The following is a 26,153-nucleotide window of genomic DNA, read 5'->3' as shown; positions in this document are numbered from 1 at the left end:
TGAATTCCCATCACACTTACATTTTCAACATTTGAATACAGATCCTGATGTTTATTTAATATTAAATTAATATCAGACTTCCAGGAAAGTAATTGTGAACAGAAGGTGATGGCAATGGGATGAAAATCTGGCAAAAGGATCAGTGCCTCAAAATTTCTCTCTGGGTAAAAAGGGAAGACTTGGGATTGCCTAGAAGCAATCCATATGGAGCCTCCTCATGAGGAAAGTTTATTCTCTGGTAGTTTATAGAGCTCTGGAAACTAAGGGAAGATCAGCTTTGCCCAAGTCATGGTTCCCCAAAAAAACTTATTTTAAAAAATAAACAGCAAAAGGACGAGTAGAATGTTAATTACGGAAAGATAGAAACAGGCTAAGGGGATAGATGGATTGGAAATAAGATTTTGAATTTAATTATAAGAATCCTTCCTGTGGGCTGTTTAAAATCCTATTAAATATATGAAGAATTTGAATCTAAGTAAAAGAAATCTTCCCAGGAGAATGTGGATTAGAAAAAAGCATATACAGTCATACCTCGTCTTACGAACCTAATTGGTTCCAGGGGGAGGTTCGTAAGATGAAAGGTTCGTAAGACGAAACATTGTTTCCCATAGGAAACAATGTAAAGTCAATTAATCCGTGCAACCCAAAAAAAACCCCCCGCAAAAAAACGCTGCCGCCCGGCTGTCACCTTTTAAAACAGCCTGGGGGCTTCTCAACGACCGCCCGAACGCCGAACGCCAAACCCGAACTTCCGGGTTCGGCGTTCGGGAGGCTGCCAAGAAGCCCCCAGGCTGTTTTAAAAGGTGACAGCCGGGCGGCAGGGCTTCCCAGCAGCCTCCGAACGCCAGGTTCGGGGTTCGGGAGGTTGCTGGGAAGCCCCCCAGCCCGGCTGTCACCTTTTAAAACAGCCACGCGGCTTCCCAGCAGCTTCCCGAAGCCGAACGCCAAACCCGAACTTCCGCGTTCGGCGTTCGGAGGCTGCTGGAAAGCTGCGCGGCTGTTTTAAAAGGTGACAGCCGGGCTGGGAGGCTTCCCAGCAACCTCCCGAACCCCGAACCCGGAAGTTCGGCAAAAGTTCGGGGTTCGGGAGGTTGCTGGGAAGCCCCCCAGCCCGGCTGTGACCTTTTGAAACAGCCGGGCGGCTTCCCAGCAGCTCCCTGAAGCCGAACGCCAAACCCAAACTTCCGCGTTCAGCGTTCGGAGGCTGCTGGGAAGCCCCGCCGCCCGGCTGTCACCTTTTAAAACAGCCGCGCAGCTTCCCAGCAGCCTCCAAATGGTTTAGAAAAAATTTGCCTCTTCTTACGAACTTTTTTCGTGTTACGAACGCCAAACCCGAACTTCTGGGTTCTGCGTTCGGAGGCTGCTGGGAAGCCTCGCTGCCCGGCTGTCACCTTTTAAAACAGCCGGGGGGCTTCCCAGCAGCCTCCCGAATGCCGAACCCGGAAGTTCGGGTTTGGCGTTCGTAACACAAAAAAAGTTCGTAAGAAGAGGCAAATTTTTTCTGAACCCCGGGTTTGTATCTCGAGTTGTTCGTAAGACGAGGGATTCGTATCTTGAGGTACCACTGTATTTTGAAGACCTGTCTCATAGAATCGCCAAGAGTTCTATGGACTTGATGGAATTGATCATATCATCATCTGAGACTCTAGAAAGAATACAGAGAAGAGCAACAAATATGATTAGGGGACTGGAGGCTAAAACATATGAAGAAAGGTTGCAGAAACTGGGTATGTCTAATTTAATTAAAAGAAGGAGTAGGGGTGACATGATAGCACTGTTCCAATATCTCAGGGGCTGCCACAAAGAAGAAGCAGTCAACCTATTCTCCAAAGCACCTGAGGGTAGAACAAGAAGCAATGTGTGGAAACTAAACAAGGAGTGAAGCAACGTAGAACTAAGGAGAATTTTCCTGACAGTTAGAAAAATTAATCAGTGGAACAGCTTGCCTCCAGAAGTTGTGAATGCTCCAACACTGAAAGTATTTAAGAAAATTCTGTATAACCATCTGTCTGAAGTAGTGTAGGTTTCCTGCCTAAGCAGGGAGTTGGACTAGAAGATCTCCAAGGTCCCTTTCAACTCTGTTATTATTATATTATTATTATTAGCTGGTTGTCCCCCGAGCAATGGTGATGTCATCAGTTGATTCTTTCACCATATACCCATATTTTTTGGAGTATAAGATGCACCGGATTATAATACAGACCAAGGTTTCGAAGAGGTAAACAAGGAAAAAAAGTTTTTGCCCTTCCTGCCACCCAGGAGCATTCTGCAGGCATCCCAAAACAGGCCCGTTTTGCAAAAACAGGGAGCACAGAGGGCTTGGGAGGCCTGCAGAATGCTCCTGGGGGCAGGGAAGAGCAAAAACATACATTTTTGCAAAAAACGGGCCCATTTTTCACCTCCCAAACCCTCACATATTTGCCCTCCCCAGCCTCCAGGAACATTCTGCAGTCCTCCCAAACTCTCTGCATGCCCCACTTTTGCCAAAAAACCCAGGTCTATTTCTGGCTAAACTGGGACATATAGGGTTTCAGAGGCCAAAAATGGCTGTATTCTGTGTATAAGATGCACCAACATTTCCACCCTCCTTTATGGAGGAAAAATGTGTCTTATACCCTAAAAAAGTGCTTTGGTACTTCTGATATATGAGTTAGTGCTGTGGTACTTCTGATGTGGGAAAAGTGCTTCATAATGATTTTTATGTTATAAGAAGTTTTATAAAATTTGTCGTTTCAATTCCACAAGAGTCATAGCCTGTGAATTTTAGACGTATTCTGTAAATTAGCCTATTTGAGGAGTCATCGTTGAAAATGTTTTACCCTATTGTCTTGACCATTAAAGATTACAGACATAAGAGTTTTTAATAGTGTATAAATTCCAGGCACTGCAGAAATAACAATAAAGCAAATAAAATAAATAATACTATTAACAGTAACAATAGTAACAAAATAACATATCTGCAATATTATGTCCTGAAGAAGCTGGGAAGTTTTCACTCCAGTCAGACAAGGAAGGAAGGTAAGGAAATTCTGATTGGTTCCCTGCTGGATTGGCTCCCTATTTAACCCCCCTGCCTTTTGTATACTGCTGCTGGAAGTTACTGCCTATAACCTAATAAAGAGCTGAAGTCACTCCACCAGTGTTCTGTCTCTTCAGTATTGAAACTCAACATGCAGCATATTTGAAATGTTACAGGATAACAAGATACCTTATTTGTGATCTGTAATCCTTTACAGTGTTTGTACTCAACTGGCCTGCTTTTAAATTTGTTTCTGCTAATTTTGTTGCATTTATTAAGGCTTTTAGCTGTAATAAAAATAATTTATAATTTTGTTATTAGTAAGTTAGCATTAACAAGTAAAAAAAAACAGTTTATAAAATCAATGCATATATTTATAGTGGAAAATATCTACATTTTGCAGCCATGATATAATATCACAAAATAAAAAGCATATAGTTATATACATTCTGTGTAATTCCAGCAGAAATATTTGTTTCATAAAAATAATCCTCAAACTTCAGTGTACAATAACTAAGCAATTTGGCTTCATTCAGCTGGCTATTATTATTAAAATAATTTTGCAGTAGATGGTAATTAGTCTCTCTAGAATCTTTTATGTTCTGGAGATTCAATTTTAGGAAACCAAACAAATTATGGCCATAAATAGCTCTCTGTATGTTAAGTGGAATTTGTCCTCACACTGTTTTAAAAGAGATATAATAGATATATTTTATTATCCAGTGTAAATATTTCTGGTATCATAAATTCATTAATTTTATGGCCTATTACAGGCATTCCTTAACTTACAGTTGTAATTGAGTGTCCAATTTCAGTTGTAAACAGTAACAGTCATAAAGTGAATCACCACATGACTTCATCTGATTTTAGCATTTTTGCAGCAGTTGTTAAGTGAATGTGGCAGACATAAATGAAATGAATGCTGTAGTTGTTAAGTGAATCCATTGTTCACTATGGGGCATTTGTCAGAAATCAGAAGTAAACACTGGTTTCCAGTTAAACATGGTGACTCCAGAATGTTACAAAAGGCTGTAAATGTGGGCTGGTTCCCATGTGCCCAAAATAAATATTCTATTCAATTTTTTTTAAGAAAAACTTTTTGAAAGTCTGGCAGGGGGTAGAGATAAACAATAATTCCCCACATATTTCTAGGAAATATATTTTAGACTATTCTGAATGTTAATTTGACATGTTAATAATAAATTTATTGTCTCATCTATGTTGTAATATTGTAAGCAATCTAGAAATAGAGCCCTAATCAAGTCTATCTTTCAAAATGAATATCTACAGATATTATGGTAATATATATTAAAGTTAGGGATCTCTCTAGCTTTCAAATTGAGACAAGCTGAAGCCATTTAAACAACATCCTTTCAAACATCATTATAACTAAAATATAACAAAAGTATTTTCTTACTTTTTCAGAAAGCAAGTTAGTAACATTTTGTTCTTGTCTTTTCTGAAAACATTCATAAATATCAAGCAACTTAACAGCCAACACTTGCTCATAGTTAAAAAGAGAATGATGACTGAAGATAATACTTGATATGTTAAGATCTAGTTGATACATTTTACAGTCATCAAACTTGGTACAATTTTCCAACTCTGGTTGCGTTGCCTATTTTGGGGGGTGAAAAACACAGAATTTTCTCTTAAAGAAAGAAATTTTGAACAATACATACTTTACTTCTATGTATGTACATTTTTATAGCAGACTCTGTAAATGAATCCAAAGTAAGAAAAATCTGGCCCAATGGATAAAAATTGTTTATGAATCAACATAGAAAATTATGTTTTTCTCACATCATTTCAGTTTTAAGAATTGTTTCACCCATAATTATTAGATATGAGACTGGCCCAAGTACCAGTTTTTTGTATAGACAAAATAGCAATGTGTGACAAAGCCATGTATGTGATAGGGTACATTTATGTCCCCTAAAACATTTGATACAAAAACCCAAAGCAGAAAAGCCTTGGGCAACTAGGCAACTAGGTTTTAAAAACTACCAGTAATTCAAAATAAGCAGAGATCTCTTAGATATTAGCAGCTTGCTCATTCATGTCTCCTTCAAAACAAATGGAAAGTGATGAAGCAATTATATCATAGCATCATGAGCCGGGGTGGCGCAGCAGGTAGAGTGCTGTACTGCAGGCCACTGAAGCTGACTTGTAGATCTGAAGGTCAGTGGTTCAAATCTCATCACCAGCTCAAGGTTGACTCAGCCTTCCATCCTTCCGAGGTGGGTAAAATGAGGACACGGATTGTGGGGGCAATAGCCTAGCTCTGTTTTTTAAAAAAAGTGCTATTGCTAACATGTTGTAAGCAGCCCTGAGTCTAAGGAGAAGGGTGGCATAAAAATCTAATAAATAAATAAATAAATCTCCACCATCTTATGAAATTCCAAATGCTTGTACAATCCTTGCATGAGTAACACCCCCTCCACAAATTTATATTTAATTATGATTAAAAAAACAACTACTAAAATATACTGTGAGTATTCCTGAACATATGTAACACTTCTAACAATGCAACCTGAATGTTTCCAATGTGAAGTAGTGTGAAAGAATAAAAACAAACCTTTCTGTATATTGTCTTTAATTCTGTGATAATCTTAACAGGGAAAGATACTATGTGATAGCTTGATTGCTTGATCGGAGAAGGTAATGATATTATTTCCCCACTTTCTTCAAACCAGCTTTTTCCCTTGATAAGGATAATTCATAAAGCATAAGGATAAAGCATAAAGAAAATCAAGCAAACCAACAAATATAAATTTTAAAAAACAATTTGTTTAAAAAATAGTTCTTTAAAAAAAAGCAAAATCATTATATTTACCCCTTCTCGTTGAAAGCGATTTTCCATTTTGTGGTACATCTTCCTAGGAATATAAGGCTTTCTCGAAATGTAAAATCCTTCCTCTTCTAGGAGTCGTGGTAACATATTACTTGGTAGCTTACAGCTATGTATAACTAAGAATAATCAAAATGATTTCAAGAATGATGTATACTTATTTAGAGATTGCAATGCTAATTAGTTTTCTTCCTTTTACTGATTACATACTAAGAAAAGAGGTATAAATGATTTGTGGAATGTTTATAATAGCAGCCATATTAATCTGCTACAGATGATACTCATAATACAGTGAATTGTCAGTAAAAACTTACTTTCTCCGACTGTTGCTACTCTATGCTTCTTATTACTTTCATATACCATGTTTCCCCTGTCTTATTTTTTTAACCCTGAAATAAGCACTTGGCCTTATTGCCATGCACTCAAAACCCCGACTGAGATTATTATCAGATGATGTTTTATTTTGGGGGAAACAAGAATAGATACAGGAAATCTGAAATGTTACAACACAGAGACAATTGTGTACAATGACATTGTACCTATCAGTTATGGTATTTCCTTATCTTGTCTCTTAAAGGCTCGACTGAATATGCTACCAAAGTATCATTTTTAATATTTACTCTTTTTTTAAAAAATGACTCTTTAAAAATAGGTGGTGTTTTCCTCTTGACTCATAGAATGGAAACAAAAAACAGGTACAGAAGACTAATTCCAACTCCAGTTCAAAGGATTTATGCACAATGTTCTTGAAACTTTCTTTTGGTGTTCGTTTGCTTTTCTCTTGTCCTTTCAGGTCTGAAAAGATTCATCAATTTTTAATAAAAAGTCAGACACTGAATTCAATGTTTTAATAAAAGAAATCTGGCACTGAATTCATAATTCTTCTTTGGAAAAATTGGCAGTGATCTGCAGGTCATTATTTTAAAATATTTTACTTTTTACTATACTATTTTTTCATATTTTAAAAACAAAATAAAGACCTAGGAAAATGGGAAAAATATCAAAATGGTTGGAAAACTAGAGCAATTCTTCTATAAGGAAAACATACAGTATGAAGAACAAAAGGTAGTTACAGCTAGAATTGCCTTTGCAGAGCTTCAGGTTGTGCACCAGTTGCGAGTTTTCCTAGGTCAGGGGTTCCTGAGCTCAGTCCTTCAAGCCCTGGTTGTCTCATATCCAGAGTACTGCAATGAGCTCTACATGGGGCTATCTTTGAAGACCGTTCAAAAGCTATAAATGGCACAGAATGCAGCAGCACAGGCAACCAGTCTGCCTCTGGGTACAATTCAAGGAGTTGGTTATTATCCATAAAGCCCTGCATGGCATAGGTACAGATTACTTAAGTAGGCATGCTGTACATCCTATCAGTCAAGGAATTTTGGCTGGCAGGTTCCAGAGGACTCCCCTGTCGTGGCTTGTGCCATTTGGAACATCTTTGGAATACCCCCAAATAATACTGAGAATACTTGATATAACTTTCCTGCAAATTCCACTAGTGATCAGGTCAACACAAAATTGTTCACAAAAAAATATTTTTGCCCATTGTCTGATATCCCAAACTACATATGTAGCTATAGAAACTAACTAAATATTTATTCCATATTATTCATTAGTGTGCTTGTGGGTAGGGTTTGGTTGAAAATACAGTTTACTAATGACCGATTTTCTATGGCATCACCTAGCATTTATAAACAGTTTTATCATGAATTTTACATCAGTATAGATAGGTTTAGTGAAAACGAAATCTGTATTAAATTCTGATAACAGTTCTGTCCTGAATCAGCAGATAGACATAATCGTTTGTTTGTTTGTTTGTTTGTTTGTTTGTTTGTTTAATATATATGCCGCCCAACTCCCTAAGGACTATATTTATGTGTATAAAATCAGTATCAAAGTTTTATTATCTTTGGAAATTTATATCACCTGGTGATGTGCTTGGAATAAAGAGTTGGTTCCATCCCTTTTCCTTGTCTACTTTATTGAAATTACAGGCAGGAGATTTTACTTCAAGTAATTCTGTCAACATTTCTTTCACATGGACAAGCAGTGGAGTTTGCTCATTTAAGCTACAGATGTTTTGAAGGCAGCCATCTGTTGATTTCTATTGTTTATCATGGAGAAAAATAACATGAAAAAATACATTCAGGATTAATACCTTCGAAAATGTCCAGAGATACTTCACCAGAAGAGCTCTTTACTCCTCTACCCGTAACAGAACACCCTACGAAACTAGACTTACAATCCTGGGTCTAGAAAGCTTAGAACTAAGACGCCTCAAACATGATCTAAGTATTGCCCACAAGATCATATGCTGCAACGTCCTGCCTGCCAAAGACTACTTCAGCTTCAACCACAACAACACAAAATCCCACAACAGATACAAGCTTAATATTAACCGCTCCAAACCTGACTGTAAAAAATACGACTTTAGTAATCGAGTTGTCAAAGGGTGGAATTCACTACCTGACTCTATAGTATCATCCCCTAACCCCCAACATTTTACCCTTAGATTATCCATGGTTGACCTCACCAAGTTCCTAAGCGGTCAGTAAGGGGTGTACATAAGTGCACCAGAGTGCCTACCGTCTCCTGTCCTATTGTCTCTCCTATATCTCCTATATCTTCTCTTCTATAACTATATCTTTTTCTGCTATTCTCTCATAGTTATATTTCACGCCTTTATTTTCTCCTCTATTCCCCCTTTAATACATTCTACCTGATTATATCCTCTATAACAGCGTTTCCCAACCGGTGTGCCGCGGCACACTGGTGTGCCGCGACACACCGCCAGGTGTGCCGCCTGGGCAGGGCGCTGCGGTGCCTCTGACCTCTCCGCTCCTGCCCGATGCCGCGGTTTCTGGCGCTCTCCTGCTGGGTCCCAAAGAAGGCAGGCAGGAAGGAGAGCTCCATTCTTCGCGCCTTTTTCCCGCCTTCCTTCTTTGGGGCCCAGCAGGAGAGCGCCAGAAACCGCGGCATCGAGCAGGAACCGGGAGGTCGGAGGCACCGGCACGGCAGCGCCCGCCCAGCTGAAGGTTCCCTGTCGTCATCGGCAAGTGTCCTTTGGGGCCCGGCGGGAGGGCACTGGCGGTGGGAGCGGGGGGGGGGGCCGCGGCTGCAGCGGCACAGGCAGTCGCGGGGAGATGGCGGGGGGAGCGGGGGGCGGCTAAAGCGGCCCCGGGCACCGTTCCCTGTACGCTTTTCCAGGGGCGCGCAGGGAGCCGCGGCCACCCGCCCGCCTACCGGATTTCCCTCCGCGCGGCTGGGGAGGTGGATTCGCCGCCCCCGCCAGCCCGATCTCCCTCCAGTGGCTGGTGACGTAGTTCTACCGCCCTCGCCAGCCTGATCTCCCTCCGTGGGGGGGTGGGGGGCGACGAACCGACGACCGGGGGCTGTCCGTCCGTGTTGGGTGGTGCAGGGCAGGCACAGGCAGCCCCAGGGGAGAACAAGGGAGGGAGAGAAAGGAAAGAGAGAGTAAGGGAGGGAGAGAAAATTGAATGAAGGAGGGAGAGAAAGAAAGAGTAAGAAGCAGAAAGGATAGAGAAAAAGGAAGAGAAAGGGAGGGGGAGAAAGGAAAGAGGGAGGAAGGGGGGGAGAGAAAATTGAATGAAGGAGGGAGAGAAAGAAAGAGTAAGAAGTAGAAAGGATAGAGAAAAAGGAAGAGAAAGGGAGGGAGAGAAAGGAAAGAGAGAGAAAGGGAGAGAAAGGGAGGGAGAGAAAATTGAATGAAGGAGGGAGAGAAAGAAAGAGTAAGAAGTAGAAAGGATAGAGATAAAGGAAGAGAAAGAGGGGGAGAAAGGAAAGAGGGAGGGAGGCGGGAGAGAAAATTGAATGAAGGAGGGAGAGAAAGAAAGAGTAAGAAGTAGAAAGGATAGAGAAAAAGGAAGAGAAAAGGAGGGAGAGAAAGGAAAGAGGGAGGAAGGGGGGGAGAGAAAATTGAATGAAGGAGGGAGAGAAAGAGTAAGAAGTAGAAAGGATAGAGAAAAAGGAAGAGAAAGGGAGGGGGAGAAAGGAAAGAGGGAGGAAGGGGGAGAGAAAGAAGATATGAAGGAGGGAGAAAAAGAAAGAGAGATAGGAAGGAAAGAGGGAGAGAAAGGAATGAGAGAGAAAGGGAGGGAGAGAAAGGGAATGAAAGAGGGAGAAGGGGTGAGAGATAGAAAGGATAGACAGAAAGGGAGAGAAAGGAAAGAGAGAAAGGGAGGGAGAGGAAGGAAAGAGATGAGAGAGGAAGGAGGAGACAGAAAGAGAGGAAGGAAGGAAGAGAGAAAGAAAGAGGGATGGAGAGAGAAAGGAAGGAAGAGAGAGAAAGAGGGAGGGAGAGAGAAATAGAGCGAAAGGGAGGAAGAGAGATTTTTTTTGTCCAAACTTTTTTTAGCGCCCCCCCCCCCCCCCCCCATGTTCCCCAGGATTTTGAAAATATGAAAAATGTGCCGCGGCTCCAAAAAGGTTGGGAAACACTGCTCTATAACCCTCATTGTATATTATTGTGTATTGGACAAACAACAACAAACAAACAAATTAATTAATTAAAATGAAACCATATTTCAACTGAATTCTTTGAAGAGATATAGGTAATTCCTAGAAAATTATTAATATGTTCATAAATGAAACCCAGTCTGAATGAAAAGAAATTATATCCATTATTTTCAATTTCCATGTATCCTTAAAGTTCGGCTGTACTGTAATTCTTTTTAATCATTTGGAGTACATGTTGGGGGAAAAAACAGAATTCCAATAGGACAATACTGGATTTTACTTATGTACAAAGTAAATTAGAGAGATATCTTTATTAGAATCACAAAAAAAGGTGTCTAAAGAGCCACACTGTTACCCTTCAAAGATGGGTAGTAGAAAGGCTATAAATATAAATATTTTAAATATACAAACTTGATAATTTGTTTTTTGATTTTTCAATAGTATTAACAAAGAACTATCCTATTTGAAATAATTTAAGATAATTATTTATTTGATTATTTCTGTTGAATTTTATTATATCATTTAACTTTACAAATTTCAACAGATGTCCATCATTGACCTACCTTCAGGACAGAAATAAACAATTTCTCAGTGTTCATATTTCTATTTTTTAAATGTAATTCTTCAGTACAGTACTTCAAATTATTTAACTCATTTAAAATAACTTCTTTAACAATTCAATAACTTATTAAACTAGTGGTGCAAACTTATATAGATTAAACTTATATAGATTTAAAATGTTTTGGACTGAAACAATCTGGCTCTGGAACATTCTATTTTTTGCTTTAAACAGCCTAATGTGTACATTGTGGAATTAATTTATGAATTTCTAGAAGTTGATTATTTGAAATAGGAAGGGGTTCAAATATTAAACAAAGAAGCACACTTCAAGTAGTATGTAACATTCTTTTTTCAACAGCTTCCCACTTCTGCAAGGGACTATTTAGATCCCATCTAAAGAAGAATACTCATAGTTCAATACAATTTATTAGCTCTCATTAACAACCAGTAAAAGGATGAAAATTATACACAATTGCTGCACTGAACAATTAAAGCCAATGGTTGTTACTTCCTCCATTTTTAAAATTTATTTTGAGAAATACAATACAGCAATTTTTTAAAAGGCTGAAAAAGCTGTCTGTAAAATACCTTCTTACTTCAAATCCCAGTTTTTATTCATAAATACATAATATAGTGTAATTATACATAAATACATATTACTTCCATAATTATAGTGAAAGATTTCCAAGAAACATACAAAATCATAATATATTTTTGTAAACTTCATCATAGGAACAGAAAGGAAAAAAATCAATAAAATAATATTTACTTGATGTGCATATACATTTTGAGACATTAAAATAACAGGTGAGCAGCTCCCTGGTTCTCTGACCCTCCCTCAGCTGGACATACCCCAAGGGCTTCGTCTGTGGTGGCTTCCCTCTCTTTCAGCCCCCCCCCCTCCCCCCCGGGCTGGCTTGTCTTTCGTTTTGAGTTTTTCTTTCGTTCTGAGAGCCGGGGTTTTTTAGGGGAGGGTCAGATAAGTAGGGAGCTGCCCTCCAGGGCTTGGGGGTGCCGAGTGGGGTGACTCCCTCCCCCAGCTGGACATCCCCCCAAATGCTTCAGCGGCGGTGGCTTCCCTCTCCCTCCGCCCCCCTCCCCACCCAGCTGGCTTGTCTTCTTATGCACATCTGGAGGTGGGAAATCCCAGCAGGGGCGGGAAGCAAATGGGAAATCCCTGCGGTGACAGTCACAAGGCAGGGGAATTCCTGTGGCAGTAAGCGAGTGCATGCGCAGTAAGAGAGCCCACGCACCTGGGCTCGGGTTCGTAAGACAAAAATGGTTCTTAAGACGAGGCAAACAAATCTTAAACCCCGGGTTCATTTCACGAAAATTTCTTATGAAGAGGCATTCGTAAGATGAGGTATCACTGTAATTGGAAAACTATAGGGCTGTAAAGAATTTTAAAGATCATAAATTTAGGAGTTTTGGAGGTGGAATTATGGGATTGATTAAATCTTATTAAGGAGTTTTTAAATATTAAGACATTGGAACTATAGAAATATACTGAGTAAATTTTATTGTTGTAAAATGGATTTACAGGGGATGACAGAGGCTTAAAGAAATATTCTTGATGTTAAAAAGAGTGAATGAATCTATAAAGAACAATAAGGAGAAGGGAATTGTTTAAAGATACAGAAATGAATGTAGAAGTCATCAACAACTGGACACAATAACATGATATTCAGGAAATAGATGAGAAATTAGAAGAAGCAGTGAAAGGAGAAAATCAAAATGAGATGCAAGAATCTAAAAATAAAGAAGATAAATGATTAATAAGTAGGAATAAATAATAGAACAGAGAAAAAGAATAATCTCTTCAAAAAAGATTTAGAGGGGGAAAAAGAAAAATCTCTTTTTAAAAAAAATAATTGGTTGGGTATTTAAATAATACAGCAGAAAGAGATAAAGGGCACCTAGAAGGGAATGTTCAGTAGGCACAAATACAGTAGTACCTCTACCTAAGAACGCCTCTTCTTACGAACTTTTCTAGATAAGAACCGGGTGTTCAAGATTTTTTTGTCTCTTCTCAAGAACCATTTTCCATTTACAAACGTAAGCCTCTGAAACTGTAATGGGAAAAGGCAGGGAGAAGCCTCCGTGGTGCCTCTCTAGGAATCTCCTGGGAGGAAACAGGGCTGGAAAAGGCAGGGAGAAGCCTCTGTGGGGCCTCTATAGGAGTGAGATAAAAGGCTGCCTAAAATGTCAATAAATGATGGAATTTCAAAAAGGTTCAGAGATTATGGATAATGAGAAAATATACCGTCTATACTCGAGTATAAGCCGACCCGAGTATAAGCTGAGGCACCAGTTTTTGCCACAAAAACTGGGAAAACTTATTGACCCAAGTATAAGCTGAGGTTAGAAAATGCAGTGGCTACTGGTAACTTATAAAAATGGAAACCAATAAAATTACATTAATTGAGACATCAGTAGATTAAATGTTTTAGAATATTTATTTTAAAGAAAACCAGTAAACTAGCTCTGTAAATTTAAAAGAGGGTAAACAAAAGCAATCTGGTAATAACAATAAATTAAAAAGTAAAAAAAGTAGCTCAATCAGCAACCAAGCTAAAACTTATTTCTAAACCTAACCCAGGGGTCTTTAAACTTGACAGTTTTAAGACAGGTGGACTTTAACTCCCAGAATTCCTGCACCAGCCATACTACTTCAGCAGTGGGAGTTGAAGTCCACAAGCCTTAAGGTTTGAAGATACTTGCATTTCTAACTCTAACCCAGGGCTCTTTAAACTTGACAGTTTTAAGACTAGTGGACTTCAACTCCCAGAATTCCTGCACCAGCCATGGTACTTCAGGAGTAGGAGTTGAAGTCCACAAGCCTTAATCTTTCCAGGTTTGAAGACTCTTGCATTTCTAACCCTAACTCAGGGCTCTTTAAACTTGACAGTTTTAAGACTAGTGGACTTCAACTCCCAGAATTCCTGCACCAGCCATGCTACTTCAGGAGTAGGAGTTGAAGTCCACAAGCCTTAATCTTTCCAGGTTTGAAGACTCTTGCATTTTTAACCCTAACCCAGGGCTCTTTAAACTTGAGTTTTTAGAAGCCTGGAGAGAGCTCATGCCGTCCGTCCCCCCCCCCCCCCTTTAGCTTGCTGGCTGGCTCGCTGGCTGGATCTCCCACCCCTGATCCTCCCTCCTCCTCGTCTCCCTTTACTGCTCCATGTGTTGTGCAGGGAAGCAGATTTGCTAAAGAGATCCACTTAGGATGGCAGCAGGGGGAGGAGGAGGAAAGGAAAGAGCTGTTCTCCTCCTCCTTCCCCTGCTGCCGTACCAAGCGGATCTCTTTAACAAATCTGCTTCTCTCTCCGGTTGGGGGCTTCTAAAGCCTGGAGAGAGTTCATGCCGTCCCCCACCCCCCACTTTAGCTTGCTGGCTCTCTCCTCCTCCGTCTCCCTTTATTGCCCCATGTGCTGTTCGGGGAAGCAGATTTGCTAAGGAGATCCACTTGGGACAGCAGCAAGGAATGGAGGAGGAGGAGGAGGAGATCCAGAGTAGCCTGCAGCCGCAGAGGAAAAGGAGGAAGAGGAAAGAAAGAAGAACCCTCGCCTGTTTCCTTTCCTCCTCCTCCTTTTCCTCCATGACCGGAAAAGAGGAGAAGGGGAAGCAGCCGACAGCATAATTATTTATTTAAGTACCGGTATTTTAAAAATAAATTTAAAATCCTTGTAGCGGCAGGAGAACGAGAGAGAGAGCAACGAGCCTTTTCCTCGGAGGAGCAGTTGGCTGGCGTCTTTGCTTGAGCCGGGGAGAGGAGGCAACGGCCCCACCCTCCCCACAGCCGCTTCACTTGGAGAGCCCTTTGCCCTTACAACTGGAACTTCTGTCTTCTCGCAAGTGCCTCCTCTCCCCGGCTCAAGCAAAGGCGCCAGCCAACCGCTCAAACAGCGCGCAAGAGGGGGAAAATGGGAAGCTGGTGAGGTGGGGGGGGTGAGAAGACAGAAGCAGGAATCCACCCCCCCACCTCACCGGCTTCCCATCGCGTTTTTCCCTTCTCACACGCCGTTGGAGCTGTGGGAGGGGTGGGGCAGGTGCCTCCTCTTCCCGGCTCAAGTAAAGGCACCAGCCAACCATAGCCCCAAGAGCTCCAGCATCGTTGGAGCCGCAGAGGGTGTAAAAGTGTGACTTCCACAGCCCAGTCCCTGCGTCCAGCCCTCCCAAAGGCGCCCCCGAAGCTGCCTCAGCAGGCACCTGCCATAGCTCCCTCACTCGCCCAAGCCAGCAATGCCTGCCAGGCTCCCGCGGGGCACCCTCTTGTGGTGATTCGGCGCCCTCTTGTGGTGACCCGAGTATAAGCCGAGGTCGGGTTTTTAAGCCCATTTTTGGGGCTGAAAAACTCAGCTTATACTCGAGTATATACGGTAGTAACAAAATGAAAAAATACAAATACGGAAAATAGTAGTATATATAATAACAGATAATACAACTTACTCTAACTAAAAATAAATTTAAGCTTAGTAGATGGAAATTAGAATTAGGTAATCTAATGGTATTATCAACATTCATAGTGTGTTAAAGTTTATTGTGAATTTAAAATATGAAGGATTAGAAATTGTGGGGATTTTGAGATTTATTAAATATTGTTAATATTTGGCTTTACTGTACACCATATTTTTTTGGAGTATAATATACACTGGAGTATAAAACACACCTTAGTTTTGGGGGAGGTAAACAAGAAGAAAAGGGCCTCTGCCTTCCAGCAATTTGCTACACAGCAAACAGTGTATATCTCTAATGTATGCCTAATTAGATATACACTGTTTACTGTGTATTTCTGTGCATGTGTGCATGACCCATAGAAATAGCAAAGAATTGGAAAAATGTACATTAGGACAGTATATTAATCCTAGAAAGTTTTCTTAAATGTAATCACACTAACTCCTCCCAATTATTTAAATAGATCTACTCCAAACATGACAGTCAGGATTTAATTCAGCTGTCTTATCTTAATACTAATACTTAATACTAAAACAGGACATTTCAGATTGTACTTTTACAGATCTTTAAAATTGATGTGGCTTTCTGGAAGTATTCTCTGTTATTTAAAAGAAGATACAATAGCACTTGGCCTCTTCAGATCAAGCACTTATTAAAAAAAACTTATTCATTTTGTTAAGTTGTCTAGAACAATAATAAAGCAGTCTTTAAAAAACAAGTCTAATAATTTGAATATTCTATAGACATTTATAGTTACTGACTTACCTCCTTGTAGCAAAAAAGGCAGTTTCAGCCTTTGCCTCATTTTAATATGTGGGCTTGGCAGCAATCTCAATCAATTAGCTGAGTGTTGGGAGGCAGATAATCAGTGGCTTGGGCTAATCAGGCTCTGCTGCTGTTTGCTGAAGGAGGTAAATTGTTGGCAGGCAGCGACCAAAGAGTGGGAGTGGCTGGGTGAAGTTACATTCAGTGTATAAGACGCACTCAAGTTTTCACCCTCTTTTGGGGAGTAAAATGGTGCCTCTTATACTCCAAAAATATGGTATTTGGAATCTTGAAGTTATGGTGGAATAATGAGTAATTTTCAAAATATTAAATATTAGTAATTTAGTAGGGAATAACAAATACATGGCACAAAGAAATATTATCTATGTTTAAATGAATTAATGATAATTATTATAAAGAGAGAATATAATTGTTGAAACTTAAAGATTAGGATTACACATACTTATTTGAATTGTTAGCATTGCTTTAAAAAGATTTGACCCAGTCAATACACTGTCCACAAAATATGTATGGTGTGAAAATAAAACTCCAAATAAAAAATGTTTTAAAAAAAGAAAGAAAGAAATAGCCACTCAAATAAAAGAAGAAAAAGACAATTCATATGTAAAGAATATAATACCTGTCCAACATTTGTATCAAGTTCTTTCATATTGGAGTGGTCTTCAAAAGTTGATGTAAAAAATTCAAAACCCTCATCCAAGGGTACTTCATTCTAAGAATGATAAAAGAACAGATAGATAAATAACTGTTGATAGATTGTACCAGACATAGAACAACCTTTTATTTTCTTCTAAATGATATTTTCCTTTATTTGTCCTCATATTCTTTTAAAGTAACAGTTACTGCTCAAATATTATGCTTGGTTTTATAATAGCATCCATCCACTCCTCAGTGAAACATTGTTGTTTCAAAAATGCATACCTTTTACTTAAAACTATGTAACTTGTTCATATACATTTGTAAATTAACAATAGGCACAAAGATAAGATTTCCTTAAATTATCCTATACTGCTAAATCTTCATAATCCATCCCAAAATCTAAATAAACACTGAGTTTAGATATTTTGAAATAGCATCTTGATCCATTTACCACATTTTAAATAATCCTGGGAAGATATAATGAAAAAATACAGTGATTACTAATTACCTATTTTCTATGGCCTCACCAGTTCTAGGAATGTTACATATTAATTGTTGTTTCAAGTGTGACAATCAAAATTTAGATATATTCATAATACTTGTTGAAACAAAAGAATGGGGAAATGTCAGCAAGTTAGTTCAGTTGCTACCTATCCATTTTTTGCTATTTAACCTTTTGTTGTTATATTTGACAGACTTGTTAGCTTTGGGCTGACATTATTTCAAAGGGCCTTTCCTGTTTGTTTGTTTTTTTGTCCTTCCAGATACAGATCATTTATATTTTATTAAGCTTTCTGGATCCTCCCTGATGTTTGTACCAATAGTTTAAAAAGAAATATAAATATGAAACTGAACAGAATTTTGCTAGAAAACATTTTTTCAAAAACTAGATCAGATTTTAAAAGGAAGGAAAACAATTCTGTTTTTTAAAGTTAAAACGAATAGACCCATTAGGATCAACTAGAAGCTTGAAAGCAGGAAGATTCAGGCTTCCTGCTGTCTGGGAAAAAAACCCTCCAATGTGCAACTTTTCTTTTTCTTCACATCAACATTCAAATAAAAAAGTACATTATCCGTAGCTACTGTATTTCCCAACCAAGATTCAATCTTAAAACTCCAGTACAGGTAAATATGTGCAATTCATTTGCTTTCATTTTTTTCTTTACGTCCCAACTTTTTATTATTTTCTCTCGCCATTGAAAGCTCCGAAAAAGGATAAACAAATATCTCATGTATGCTGTATTTCTAATCCTGTTAGAAGATTGGAGATATACGGTATTTACACAGATTATATAGAACATCAACATTAACTTTTAATAATATTTAGTAAAAGATTAAAAATTAAGAAAGGATCATTCATTCTTCTATTTATCATAGGCAGTACGGCCTGAATTAAGTTCTACAAAACTATTCCTTTCTCATCAATATATATATAAAAGCGAAAACCACTCACACATTAATCACAAAATCTCCAGAACATAAAGCCTACAAACTTGAAATTTGCCCCGTATGTTCCTGTTGGCTTCTAGGTGCTCAATAAGAAAGGATTTTTCAAAATGACCATCGAAGCATGAGTATTCTTATATTATTATTTTCAAGCTCTAATGCTAAGGAGTTTGTTTGTTTGTAATATTTATATGCCACCCAATTCCAAATAGACTCTACTCCCCCTTCCCCACCTGAAAATAATAATACAGTGATCCCCCGCTCGTTGCGAGGGTTCCGTTCCAGGAGCCCCCGCAACGAGCGGGTTTTCGCGAAGTAGCGATGCGGAAGTAAAAACACCGTCTGCGCATGTGCAGACGGTGTTTTTACTCCCACAGCGCTAGCGAGGAGCCGAAGATTGGGGGCGGCGCGGCTGTTTGCCGCCGGCATGGGGGGCTTCCTAGCAGCCCCCCAAACCCGGGTTGGGGGTCCGGGGGGCGCTGTCTCGGCGCTTTCGAGCCGATTCCGGGAGCGAACTCGCTCACGGACTCGGCTCGAAAGCGCCGAGAGAGAGCGTTGACAGGCCCGTTCCTGGCGCTGTCTCTCGCCGCCTTCGAGCCGATTCCGGGAGCGAACTCGCTCACGGACTCGACTCGAAAGCGCCGAGAGAGAGCGTTGACAGGCCCGTTCCTGGCGCTGTCTCTCGCCGCCTTCGAGCCGAGTCCGGGAGCGAACTCGCTCACGGACTCGGCTCGAAAGCGCCGAGAGAGAGCGTTGACAGGCCCGTTCCTGGCGCTGTCTCTCGCCGCCTTCGAGCCGAGTCCGGGAGCGAACTCGCTCACGGACTCGGCTCGAAAGCGGCGAGAGAGAGCGTTGACAGGCCCGTTCCTGGCGCTCTCTCTCGCCGCCTTCGAGCCGAGTCCGGGAGCGAACTCGCTCACGGACTCGGCTCGAAAGCGGCGAGAGAGAGCGTTGACAGGCCCGTTCCTGGCGCTCTCTCTCGCCGCCTTCGAGCCGAGTCCGGGAGCGAACTCGCTCACGGACTCGGCTCGAAAGCGCCGAGAGAGAGCGTTGACAGGCCCGTTCCTGGCGCTCTCTCTCGCCGCCTTCGAGCCGAGTCCGGGAGCGAACTCGCTCACGGACTCGGCTCGAAAGCGGCGAGAGAGAGCGTTGACAGGCCCGTTCCTGGCGCTCTCTCTCGCCGCCTTCGAGCCGAGTCCGGGAGCGAACTCGCTCACGGACTCGGCTCGAAAGCGGCGAGAGAGAGCGTTGACAGGCCCGTTCCTGGCGCTCTCTCTCGCCGCCTTCGAGCCGAGTCCGGGAGCGAACTCGCTCACGGACTCGGCTCGAAAGCGGCGAGAGAGAGCGTTGACAGGCCCGTTCCTGGCGCTGTCTCTCGCCGCCTTCGAGCCGAGTCCGGGAGCGAACTCGCTCACGGACTCGGCTCGAAAGCGGCGAGAGAGAGCGTTGACAGGCCCGTTCCTGGCGCTGTCTCTCGCCGCCTTCGAGCCGAGTCCGGGAGCGAACTCGCTCACGGACTCGGCTCGAAAGCGGCGAGAGAGAGCGTGGACAGGCCCGTTCCTGGCGCTGTCTCTCGCCGCCTTCGAGCCGAGTCCGGGAGCGAACTCGCTCACGGACTCGGCTCGAAAGCGGCGAGAGAGAGCGTGGACAGGCCCGTTCCTGGCGCTGTCTCTCGCCGCCTTCGAGCCGAGTCTGGGAGCGAACTCGCTCACGGACTCGGCTCGAAAGCGCCGAGAGAGAGCGTGGACATCGCCCGTATCTAGAAGAAGTTGCCACCCGAGCGCTCTTGCCCGGCGGGAGGCGAAGCATATGGGTGGGGGGGCTGTCAGGACACCCTCCCACCCCAGCACTTTGCATCCCGCCGGCAAAGAGCAATAAGGCAGCAGCTTCTGCCGGACACGGGCAATGGGCGGGACAGAGAAGCGGGAAGAATCAGGAGGTTCCTTTGGCGGCTGGAGGCTGCCTGGCACCCGCTGCAGCCAAAACAACAAAGCCAGGCAGCCCCCAGCTGCCAAAGGAGCCTCCTGATTCTCCCCGCTTCTCTGTCCCGCCCATTGCCCATGTCCGGCAGAAGCTGCCTCCCGTGCCGATGTTCCCCGCCAAGCCCAGTTCGGCTTCCCTGGCTGCTTGGCCGGAGGGGGGGGGGTCGGCCAAAAGGGGCTGGAGACGCAGCGATTTGCCTCCCGCCCCTCGCCCCTGTGCCACCGGCACGTCATCTTCCCTCCCAGACAAAAAGGCCGGCCTTTGGGGATGAAGGGGTGTGTTCAGCTCTGCGTCTCCAGCTCCTTTCGGCCGAGCCCCCCCCCCCCCCCCCCCCGACCAAGCAGCCAGGGAATCCGAGCCAGGCTTGGCAGGGAACATCGGCACGGGAGGCAGGAGACGGATCGGGCGACCGGAGCAGCAGCCAGGGAAGCCGAGCCGCGTATGGCGGTGACGGCGGCCGTCTCCTGCCTCCCGCGCCGATGTTCCCAGCCACGCCCGGCTCGGCTTTCCTGGCTGCTTGGCCGGGAGCTGGATGCTGGTGGTGGCGGAGGAAGGCGAATGCGGCTTGGAAGCTGGGAGGGGGGCAGAATATGGGAGGAGAGAGGCTTGCAATAGAGGGTGGAGGAAGCGGCCATGGGAGGGCGAGCTGCCTCAGGGAGGAGGATCGGGCGGGACCAGGTGGGGGCTGGAATTTCTCCGCCAGGGCGAAGGGCGGGCGAGCGGGTGCTGGGGAGGGCTTCTCGCCCTCCCGACAGCAAGAGGGGGGAGCGAACGGCGTGGGCAGGCGAAGGGCGGGCGAGCGGCAGCGAGGAGTTTGCGTGGGCGGTGGGGAAACTCCTCGCTGACGCCAGCAAGAGGGGGAAGACCCAGGGAAGCCGCTGCCATCTACGCATGCGTGCCCGGCACGCATGCGTAGATGGTATTTTTGACTTCCGGGTTGAAAAATAGCGAAGTACCCTGTTCGCAATGGTTGGGGACGCAATAAACGGGGGATCACTGTAATAATTTATTAGATTTGTATGCCGCCCCTATCCGAGAACTCTGAAATCTGATCCAAATGCAAAACACAAACAGGAATTTCAGTTTCGTTTTTGCTTTCACAACAGCAAGCAGTCTCCTTGCTCACACAGTAAATACTGTTTGAGTTTCCAAACATCCTTCAACTCTCTGATATATTAACAGGATGCTAACCAGATGAATACCAATGGATTCTGGTAGGCAGAGACAGTTTTTTTTCACCTCAGTTCAGACATATCTGTTTCTTCTACTTAACACCAGTTAAAGGGAAAAGAAGCAAAAAACCTAGGAAAATATTTACAGATGCAATTAGGAAATCACAAGTAAGGGAAGCTGCCTGTTTTTCCCATGGCCTATGTGGCATGCTCCAGAGACAGTGTTCACCTGACAGCCTGATCATCCTCCAGTCAGAATGTTGTTTACCGGGAGGTCCTGAGCCATTCATTTGAAGGACAAATTGAAAATCTATGCTATGCAAATAATGTCTTCATATGTAACAGAAAATTAATTTACCATCTCTAACAAAATAACACAGTTCTTTTTTTAACTACTCATTAATTTTTAACCTTTAAGTGTCAATTTATCAAGCCCCATCACATAGTTTTGTAGCGAAGCACAGTTATCAGGTAGTAATTAATATCCTGAAACTGAATCAAAAAAATAGTTTATTACTTTCAGGAATCTTTTTTTACAAAAGTTTTGTTACCTCAGCATTTGGTTCTTGATTGTTTTGAAATCCTGCTACAGAATTTTGTTTGTGAGAAAAATCTTTTTCCTGCACAGACTAAAATAAATACAGTGGTACCTCATGATACGAACCCCTCGTCTTACGAACAACCCGAGATACGAACCCGGGTTTCAGGAAATTTTTGCCTCTTCTTACGAACTTTTTTCTTCTTATGAACCCGCTGCTGCCGCCGCTGAGAATCCCCGCCGCCCGGCTGTCACTTTTTGAAACAGCCAGGGGGCTTCCCAGCGTGCTCCTGAACCCGAACGTCAAACCCAAACTTCCGGGTTCGGCGTTCGGGAGGCCTCCGAGAAGCCCCCCGGCTGTTTTAAAAGGTGACAGCCAGGCAGCGGGGCTTCCCAGCAGCCTCCCAAACGCCGAACCTGGAAGTTCGGCAAAAGTTCGGGTTTGGGAGGCCGCTGGGAAGCCCCGCCGCCCGGCTGTCACCTTTTAAAACAGCCAGGGGGCTTCCCAGCGTCCTCCTGAACCTGAACGCCAAACCCGAACTTCCGGGTTCAGCGTTCGGGAGGCTTCTGAGAAGCCGCCCGGCTGTTTTAAAAGGTGACAGCCGGGCGGCGGGGCTTCCCAGCGGCCTCCCGAACCCGAACTTTTGCCATACTTCCGGGTTCGGCGTTCGGGAGGCCGCTGGGAAGCCCCGCTGCCCAGCTGTCACCTTTTAAAACAGCCGGTGGGCTTCTCGGCGGCCTCCCGAACGCCGAATCTGGAAGTTCGGGTTTGGCGTTCGGGTTCAGGAGGACGCTGGGAAGCACCCCCAGCTGTTTCAAAAGGTGACAATCGGGCGGCGGTGGTTTTTTGCGGGGGGGGGGTTCGTTGCACAGATTGATGTTACATTGTTTCCTATGGGAAACAATGTTTCGTCTTACGAACTTTTCGTCTTACGAACCTCCCCCTGGAACCAATTAGGTTCGTAAGACGAGGTATTACTGTATGCTGTATTTAGTATATTACTTTTAACATAACCCACTTTTTTCAAGGATACTTCAAGTGATCTTGAAGGTGAATCTTTTACATTAGATTATCTTTTTTTCTTTCATAGAAACATAAATCAACATTCTCTATTTTTTTATTTAGTTACAAACCAATTAAAACTATCACCTTGACAGTTTTCATCTTTTCTTTTACCCTGTCCCGTAATGCTTCGGTTAATGAATCTTGTTCTTCTATTTCAGCCACAACTAGAATCAAGAAAGCATATATTTTTAGAATGCAGTTTGTGAGAGAGTTATTTCATTGTCCCTGTAGTATATACACTGTAGATCTTATTGCTAACAGTAAAATATGTGACTATAGCTGTTAAATGGTTGCATTTTGCATATGAGCCACATACAGAGACATACACTTAGCAAAATTCCAAATGAATCAATATTTAATAGGATTGACCTCTCAGCTGCTTTGACCATGGTATCCTTCTGTGACAATTAAGGAATTGGGAGTTGAAGATACCGTGATACAGTGATTCTCCTCCTATCTTTCTGGTTGATCGCATTTGGTGTTGGCAGAAAGACAGAGGTCAACCCCCAGTCTCCTCCTCTGTGGGGTGCCTCAGGGTTCAGTCCTCTCTCCTATTTAACATTTACATGAAACCACTGGATGAGATCATCTGATGACACGTGGTGAGGTACCAGCAATATGCTGATGATACCCAGTTATATATCTCCATGCCATGTCAGTTCAGTGAAGCAGTGGATATGATGTGCCAGTGCCTGGAGGCTGTGAGGTTCTGGATGGGAGTGAACAGGCTCAGACTTAACCCTGACAAGACCAAATGGCTGTAGGTATTGCCTCTAAAAGATTATATTGACTGTCCATCCTTGGTTCTGGGAGGGGGAAAATTACGCCCCTCAGAATGGATTCACAATTTGGGTGTCCTCCTACACTGACAGCTAAGATTAGACCAACATCTGATAGCTGTAGCTAGGGGGACCTTTGCACAGATTCGCCTAGTGTACCAATTGCAACTCTACTTGGATCATCTTCTCACAGTCACTCATGCCCTTATCACCTAATGGTTAAATTATTGCAACATGCTCTACATGGGGCTAACCCTGAGGAGGTTTCGTAGACTACAGCTGGTCCAGAATGTAGCCGCACGAGCTGTTGTGCGAGCCTAGATACACCCACATTACACCAATCTTCTGTTACAGCCTCTCCCATCACAACTGCTTAGTCACAGGCCTTTCTCTGAATGGGCACAAAACCCCATTCAACCTGGGCTTTTGGAGCATGGGACACTCTGCCCCAGCCAATCGAAGGAGCAAGCAATGCCTTGCCTTCCATCCCACCCCATCAAGTTTGAACGGAGTTCCATTCCCCTTCTCTCCCTTTATTTGCATCAATTGCTCTTTATGAGTATTTGCAGAAGCAATGCCTCTCCTTCCATTCCCCCATCCCCACTCATCATGTTTGAATAGAGTTCCATTCTCTTCCACTCATCAATGCGATGTTCTAACAGAATTGGTATGTAGAGGTAAGCCTCCAATAAGTCTGTTGAGTCCAGAAATTCCCCAGGACGAATTCCCTCCAGGATAGATGACAGGAAACTCATCTTGAATCTCCTGTAGACCAAGTGGGTATTGAGGAGCTTTAGATCTAGTATGGCTCTCCATCCTCCCCCCAAAGACTTTGGTACAATGAATAGGATTATATAAAAACCCTGTCTCCACTGGTCATCTGGAATGACCTCTATGGTTCAGATATCCAAGAGGTGGCGTATGGCCTGTTCTGTGAGACCCCGTTTGACACTGTTGTTGGAGACAGGGCATTGCAAAAAGAGGTTCGGGGTGGAGGTGGGAGAAGAACTCCAATGCGAGGCCAAATCGTATGGTTGCTAACACTCACTGGTTTACAAAGCGACTCAAGTGATCATTTCTCTTCAAAAGCTATACTTTTGTTCATAAATTCTCTAGAAGGCTAGATTATTGGCCAAGGTGCAATGATACTGATTTACTACAGTACAACAAATTAAACAATTCACAAATAGGTTTTCACATAAAAGTGTATTTAAAGGAAAAAAAAGAATATAGAATATAAAATGGTTTTTTTTGCTTTCACAGAGATGGAATGGATGTGACTTGTGTGTGATGCATCCAGCCGGCAGGCCACCAGTTTGACACCCGACTTAGCTGATGTCTCATTACCCTCAACATATACCCAAATTACCGCTTGAGTATTGTTTAAAACTCCCATTTTAAGAATCATTGTGCTAAAGATAGAGCACCAGCACTGAGAAAACAGTGCTTTTCCAGTTATTTGGCAAAAGTGCATTCACAACTAATTTTTGAAATTTTAGATACAGGAACAACAAAATATTACAAATTATTTTAATGTTATAGTTAATGTTGAAATATTTCTACATTGTTGAGAATGGAACACTGTACTGTGATATTTGAGCATTTTTATTTTTTAAAGTGCAGCTTTTTTCATTCTGATTTACTCTAATAAAATATTAAATTGTGAAGTCAAGACAGGATATCTTTCCAGTAATTGTTTTTAATATTGAAAAGTATGCATAAAAACATAAAATGAAATAAAGATCCTGTAAAATAATAATAAAATGAAACAATAAAAGTCAATTTGAGGCACACTAAATGTTTCTAAATTTTATATCCACTCAAATAGAACACTGAGTTACCTTTCTGTGGAGTTTGTTCTTGGGCTTCTGTTTGTATTCTTTCATCATATAGGTTATCTTCAGTTTGCTAAATTGAATAAGAAAAAATGCTAATATACTATAAAAACTACATTCCTGTATGACTGATTGATTGATTGATTGATTGATTGATTTAATAAATATATATCCCATCTTTCCTCCAGGACAGATATTTGTAAAGCATTTTATTTTCCAGGTTTTTCCATTTAAATCCTCTTATTTCCTGCAATTATAAGCTGATTCAAAAAGTATGAATGCAAAACAATTATTTTTGTCCACTTTCATCACACACTATGGGTACTTGTTTTATAGTTCTCTGTCATGTTTCCTTTAATTTATGTATCTCATATTACAACTTTTTCTCAGCTTGAACAATTTGGTTACTCTTTTTTGCCTCTTTTTTATAATGTAGTTATCAAAGTTCAGCAACACAAATTTTGCATTGAATTGTACACTGTGTATTTTTTAAAGAGGCATTATAGTATTGGAAGTTTTATTTTCCACTCCTTTATTTTCCATTCCAGTT

General features: G+C 42.3%; 1 protein-coding gene across 1 annotated transcript in view; it reads right to left on the bottom strand.

The window, feature by feature from the left end:
• Positions 1–25,661, bottom strand: part of CC2D2B (coiled-coil and C2 domain containing 2B) — a 114,913-nt gene extending 89,252 nt beyond the window's left edge. Inside the window, exons 1-8 of the mRNA XM_070752397.1 lie at positions 25,610–25,661; positions 23,074–23,153; positions 16,765–16,857; positions 7,794–7,971; positions 5,856–5,989; positions 5,598–5,723; positions 4,437–4,637; positions 3,209–3,306 (exon numbers count right to left, since the gene is read on the bottom strand). Coding sequence (XP_070608498.1) covers positions 3,209–3,306; positions 4,437–4,637; positions 5,598–5,723; positions 5,856–5,989; positions 7,794–7,971; positions 16,765–16,857; positions 23,074–23,088 — 845 coding nt within the window. The 5' untranslated portion in view covers positions 23,089–23,153; positions 25,610–25,661. The remainder of the gene's footprint in view (positions 1–3,208; positions 3,307–4,436; positions 4,638–5,597; positions 5,724–5,855; positions 5,990–7,793; positions 7,972–16,764; positions 16,858–23,073; positions 23,154–25,609) is intronic.
• Positions 25,662–26,153: the final 492 nt, after the last annotated feature.

The sequence above is a fragment of the Erythrolamprus reginae genome, chromosome 5, assembly GCF_031021105.1.
Source record: "Erythrolamprus reginae isolate rEryReg1 chromosome 5, rEryReg1.hap1, whole genome shotgun sequence".
Lineage (NCBI taxonomy): Eukaryota > Metazoa > Chordata > Lepidosauria > Squamata > Dipsadidae > Erythrolamprus > Erythrolamprus reginae.
The sequence above is the reverse complement of the archived record's forward strand: the minus strand, read 5'-3'. Positions and strand labels throughout refer to the sequence as shown.